General features: G+C 49.4%; 1 protein-coding gene across 1 annotated transcript in view; it reads right to left on the bottom strand.

Moving 5' to 3' along the window:
• Nucleotides 1-6,489, bottom strand: part of SLIT3 (slit guidance ligand 3) — a 574,724-nt gene that overhangs the window by 100,402 nt on the left and 467,833 nt on the right. Inside the window, exon 11 of the mRNA XM_045551207.1 lies at nt 2,968-3,039. Coding sequence (XP_045407163.1) covers nt 2,968-3,039 — 72 coding nt within the window. The remainder of the gene's footprint in view (nt 1-2,967; nt 3,040-6,489) is intronic.

The raw sequence follows: 6,489 nt of genomic DNA, 5'->3' as shown, positions 1-6,489 counted from the left end.
GCTCAGGGGCTGCTGAGTCAAGGCCTGGCTCTCAGGAAAAACAAGGGAGCTGCGCTGTGTCGGCGAGAGGCCGGCTTCTGCTTTCCGCCCCTTTTCCTGTCCTTTGGTTCCAGGAGCCCAGGAACTCAGAGCCCTCCTGCCCCTCTCTCTTCTTCTGTTCACGGCCTCGTCTCGGGGGTCTTGAGAGGCCCGGGGAAGGTGTTGACTGGGTGTCCCTCCCCAGGGCCCAGTGGTTCCCTGTGCCCAGACCTTGTTGGTCCTCAGTCCCCCCTGGGGACTCTGCCAGCCTGTCTGCTCCCATCCATAGCACAGACCGTGCTGTCTTTTGGGTCCTGCCTCCTCTGCACCAGGAACTGAACTAAGGGTGTGTGTGTGTGTGTGTGAGAGAGAGAGAGAGAGAGAGAGAGTCCCCTATCGGGCCCCGAAGGGCACTGAGTGAATGCAATATCCAGTTCTCACTTGGATCGCAAATCCAGGCTGTTACCCTTCTTTGAGGAGACAAAATATTAGGATGCGGAAATGGTAAATGGAGCCATAAACCAACCCCCCCCCCATTTCCAGACGCCACTGGGAGTGAAGAGTGAACGTCCCCACCAGCCTGCGGGTGTGTTTCATTAATGTTTCAACAAATTAATGACTAAATAAAAGTCGGCATGATGGCTCAGGCTCGCATTTGTAATTCATATTAATGTCCTACTGCTCACTGTGCCAAATGTAGTAATGTCACTGTCTGGTCGCCTCCGCTGATGTCACAGCTTCCCAGTAGCAGGGGCTGGTAGAGAGCAGGGCTGGGGGGCTTGGGGCAGAGGCGTCCTCACACCACCCGTCACCCCTCAGGGCCACTCTCTGGCAGGCTGGAGCGGGCTGGGACTCCCCTGCCTGTGTGCCCACCTGGGGGGCACGTGAGTGTAGACCTGGCTGGCTGCCCCAGATCTTGCCTTGATTACCTTCTCCCCGACTTTCAGGTAACAGCTCCAACATCTCTTCCGTGGGAGACTTCTCTTTAATATTTCAGTTAATGTGTTAGCCTGTTTTCATTTCTTCCCACCACTTATCTTCAGGTCACATTATACTAATTATACATTTATTTATTTTTAATTTTTTTCTGCCCCCACCCCCCAGCTCCCTTGCATGTAGACATGTGGTGACATTACGTGGCTTGTTCGTGACTGGGTCCCTAGACCCCCAACTAGAACAAGATCTAGCACCACAAATATTTGTTGAATGGAGGAGTAAAGGAATGAATGAACAGATAAGGGGTAAAGTTCTCCAGCCCTTGGCGCCGGCCCCTCCCGAGCTGGGATTGGGTGTGTTTGCGTTCAACGATAAGCTCCCTGAGGCCAAGGTCTTGTCTGTCCAGCTCACTGCCACCTTCTCAGTGCCTCTAGTACTGCTCCGTATACAGCAGGCATCGGCTGAACGGATGAGTGAATGAACCGGGGGTGAGCAGCGCTTCACTTAATGCCCAAAAGATATTTCACAATTGGCCAGCGGGATGACAATTTCATGTTTGGCAACCAGATTTTGAATTTCTTTTCCTGCAAGACAGCAAGCAGCTCGCTGTGTGTGCTCAGACTGCTGCTAGATCCTGGCTGAGGGGAACCAGACAAGGGGAACAAGAGGATGGGGGCAGAGACAGGATTCTGGTGGCAGGCGGCCTGCTCCCTTCTCCTCTGTGATCTTCAGCACAAGTAGCAGACACTGGTCTCACACACAGGCCTGGCTTTGATATCCCAGCCAGATGTTCAACCCGATAAATGAAACTAATTTACTGTGCAAGCAGCAGGCAACAGCTGCACCAGAGACTGCCCCGTCCTCGGCCCCTGCCCAGTGGGACGGGGCCAGGTGGGGCAAAGATGCGCCTCCCGTTACCTGCCCGCTTGTAAATCAGGCAGACGGGCTGCACAGAATGGCAAAGTACGGACAGACTGATTGGCAGCGTGGGTCCCGGAGCCAGACAGCTTGGGTCCCAATCTTGCCTTTCCTGCTTTTAACTGCGGACTTTGGAATAGTTACACTGATTTATTCAACAAGACTTTTTACATGTTTTACACAAGAACTACGTGCCAGGTACGGTTTGTGGTGCCAGGGAGAAATCCCAGAATAAAATACATAAAAAATTCCTGTCTTTGTGGAGCTCAGATTACCTAATTTCTTCAGTTGCAAAAGAGATGACACTAGGTTTTACATTTTAGGTGGTTGTGAGGATTAAGCCCGCGAGACTCCTAGAGCAGTGCCTGGTGCACAGTCGGAGCTAAGTGCTGCCAGTTATTGTTTTATCGTCAGTGTGGTCATCACTGAGTGTGTTAGGTAGGAAAGGTGTCACTGTCCCCATTTTGCCTGTGGGGAAACATGCATAGAAGGCTCACGTGACTGCTCTGTGCCACAAGGTGAGTCACTCCCAGAACCAGGACAAAATTCCACACCTTCTTGCCCCTGAGGGTCTGGGAGTCCCCGGTGCATGTTTCCACCCAATGACCTGCTTATGGGTTTCAAAATCCAAGAAAGGAAGGGCTGTAGGACAGGGAGGACGTGTTCCCAGAACAATGGCCATGAGAAAAAACCTGAAAACCAGGGGAAGGAAATACGCTCTTGGCCGTGGCAAGGCCACACAGATGGTCCTATCAGTTACAAACACGTATCACAATCCGCTCCTGACGTCCTCCCTGGAGACGGTGCTGCCGTGGCACGTGGGCAGGGGCGGGGGGAGCGAGGTGAGAGCCGAAGATGCATTCGAATTAGAAGCCAATAACTGGGAAAGCTGCTAGGCACTTAATCAATAAAAATAATGCATTTGGGTTGTAGAAATATTCCCCAAGATCAATTTCCCCTGAAGAAATATTTGTTTCTTTTACCAGGTTGCCACAAGTGTGTAAGGGAACATAAAGCCTTGATAAACACCTCCTGAAAAATATGGCCTTGTCCCTCTTCCACCCCCGCCCCCGCCCCCATTCTGGCCCCACTTACAGCGATGTGAGTGATTTCAGACCCTGGAAGGCATCTGGAGCAATATCCGATATCTGATTCTTGCTGATGTCTCTGAAAACATTAACGGGAAAGTCTGAGAACATGGCTCAAAGGTGTGATCACGGTCATTCCTTAGCATGAATAAAGCATTTCAGGCATTCAAAATGGTGCGGATTAATCAATCAATCAATCCATTTATTTATCCACAGTGCAAGAGAAGGAGCTTAAAGAGCCTTCGGTCCAACTGTCTCCTGATAAAGTTCACTACATTTGTATCACTCTTCCTGGCTGTCCAAGAGCACTCACTGCGGCATCCTGATTTGGACACGGCGCTACGCACACGTGAGCCTTCCCTTTGCAGGTGAAAAAATGAGCCTTGTTAAATTAGGGCCTTGGGTCTCATTAGCAAGCTATTAACGGCATAAACGGAACAGGAACCAGTCTCACCCAACCACCTTCAGGCCAGGGTTCCTTTAAGCATCATCTTCTTGTTTCCTGTCTCAGCAAATGCTTATTTTTCTCCCAAAGTCCTGAGTCATTTCGCCTCCCCAGTGACTTTTCCTCCCTGACCTGAAAGGAGGTTTTGAGCAGTGACTTAAGTCTCTGTCTGGTTCAGTGCATCCTCTCCCTGTGATGTCAGCACATCATGGGGTTCTCAAGGGACGCCTTTGATAAGTGGGCTTGTCGCTGGCTGGCAGAGTTCCTCATGTGGGAGCAAGCCCGGGGCACGATAACGTCTAGGGCTTTGGATAATGTCAGTGAGAAGGATGCTGTGGGCTAGACGGATTCTAGAACACTGGACTCCACCGGGGCTTGGCTGGTGCAGAGAAATCTCTGACCCTCACCCTGGCTCCTTCCCCAGAGGCCTTGAGGCTGCCCACTTGCTAGAAATTCCAGGGACTTCTGAGAACCGGCCACCAGTCCTTGCTAATGGCTCTTCACGGAGGGGGAATTCTTTCTCTCGGAGTCATTAGCTCAGGGATGGCCTCTGGGCTCCTGTCACTGGAAGGAGAGATACTCCAATTTCCTGTGACAAAAAACCTCTCCTGTTCTTTTTCTTTAACAAAATAAATCAATGGGTCTTTGCTTTTGTGCTGAAGAGGGAGAGCTGGGGTCTTGGAGGGTCAACAAGAAAGAGACAGGAGAAGGTGGAGAAAAAAGCGCATCTAAGCAGATTCTTAAGCCATTGCCTCCAGCAAGGCCAGACAGGGCAGCCTCCCGGCCTCTCCAGCAGATCCGGCCTGTTTCTGTCCTCCTCGTCATAGCCTTCAAAAGGACCACGCGACAGCCTCCGCCCGGGCCTCTGCTCCCTCCCCTCCCTGTCTCCGAAGCCTGTGCACTGAAAGATACTTCACAGGTTAAGGCTTCTTCAGCACAGCTGTCTAGTTTATCCCTTTAGCTGGCGAAATCGCCTCCCACAAATCCGCAGATCGTGCTCACAACCTCGTCGGCTTACGCTGGGCTTTTCTTCAGCGCTCCATTTTTGGATAAGGGTCTTAACAAGCAAATACCCCGGATTATCCTAATCTCACTGGCCCTCGGCGTGGCTGCCTAGGCAAGGCATGTCGGGCAAGCACGCGGGGTCTGTTCAGACCAGACCGTTGAGAAGGCCTGTCTTGTCTTTTTGCCTCATGGTTATGGGTGGTCCCTTCAAGGTGCTTAGACCTCTAGCATGCAAGAGGGAGTCCTGTGGCCAGCAGGAAGCTCTCTGCTCTGGCTTTATGTGGGCAAACTGGTTTTTAGTCCACAACTAGACTTGTAGACTCATCCCACCCTATAGAATGAGTTGAGATGCCTCATGGTTGGGAGATGGTGGAGAGTGGGAGTTGGAGAAGTGATGGTTTAGCTGGGAATTGACCTTGGTGGTCACTATGCCTTAAAAAAAAAAAAATATATATATACACACACACACACACACACACACACATATATGAAATTATATACAACTCAATGTTTTGAGATATGTATTCCTTGTGGAATGGCTAAATCAAGCTATTTAATGTATGTATTACTTCACATACTTATCATTTGTGGTGAGAACGCTTAAGAGCTACTCTCTTAGTGATTTCCAAGTACCCAATACATTGCTACCAACTACAGTCACCACGTGGTACAATGGATTTCTTGAACTTATTCCTCTCGTCTAACTGAAATTGTGTCCTTGGACCAATATCTCCCTGATCCTCATTTCTACTCCCCACCATTCTACTCTCTGCTTCTGTGAGTTCAACTTTTTTAGATTTCATGTATAAGCGAGATCATTTGGCATACTTGGGCTTAATTCTCAATTCTGCAAGAAGGAAATCACAGCCCTGAGAGACCTCCGTGCCTGACCCCCTCCCAGTCCACAGTGGGCTGGTCCCAGAACCGACTCTGGGCATTGGGGTCCCTCTTGACCAGTGGTTCTCCAACCTGATCGTGAGGGTGTTGATTAAAATGCACCCACAATGAGTGTGATTTGGTAGGCTGGGGGGTGGGAGATAGAAATCTGCACATTTCACAAATCTCTAGGTGATTCCCACGCAGGTGGTCCCTGGGTCATACTTTAGGCCACAGTGTTTTAGAATCTGGTCAGTTTCAGACCCGCCTCAGTCCCCCAGGGCTTATGAACTGGATGACCAAGAAGAGGGAGCTTTGCCGGACCGTTCGGAATAGAGGTGGCACATCCCAGTGCCTACAAGAGTCAGGAAGGGAATGTAAGTGTGAGACCAGGAAGTCCTGGAGCCCGTGGAAAACTGCTCTACCTAAGAGCTTGCAAACGAAAAGAGTCTTAACACACCATTCCGGCCAAACATTGGTTTGGCCCCCAGGCATCAGGGCTGCCGGTGTATCAACCCTGTAAGACCAAAGGTTGTCTCCAGTGCCTTTGACACTCCCTACAAATGGCTTCTCTGCCTTTATATAGGGTTAGCATCCTGAATCCAAAATGCCCCAAAATTCGAAACGTTTTGAGTGCTGCTATGATGTCACGATTGGAAAATTCCACATCTGACTTCTTGTGACAGGTCAAAGTCAAAACACAGTCAAAATTTGTTTCATGCACAAAATATTTAAAATATTGCATCAAATTACCTTCAGGCTATGTGTATAAGATGTATATGAAACATAAATGAATTTCATGTTTAGAGTTGGGTCCATCCCCAAGATATCTCATTATGTATACGCAAATATTCCAAAATCTGAAACACTTCTGGTCCCAAGCATTTCAGATAAGGGACACTCAACCTGCACTAGTTTTACCTGGGAGTGTTTTTAATACTAAGGTCACCACTAGGAATAGGTAGGGACACAGCCAATCATTCAGAGAGAATCCTCCTTGTTTAAGAGATAAGAGCAGGATGTGGGTCAGTCATAGTTGAGGGGGGAAATTCCTCCTGTTAGATATGAGGGATAAACTGATCATGTACATGTAGGAGGAATTCATACTTAGGGTTTTGAAATCCATTCTTCCCAGGGACCCTACTCCTCCCAAGCTATGCACTTTAGTGTAGGTTTCTGAAGTTCCATTAGTCGAAAATTTTT

This window comes from Lemur catta, chromosome 5 (assembly GCF_020740605.2).
Source record: "Lemur catta isolate mLemCat1 chromosome 5, mLemCat1.pri, whole genome shotgun sequence".
NCBI lineage: Eukaryota > Metazoa > Chordata > Mammalia > Primates > Lemuridae > Lemur > Lemur catta.
Note: the sequence above shows the minus strand (reverse complement) of the source record. Positions and strands in the feature narration are given on the sequence as shown.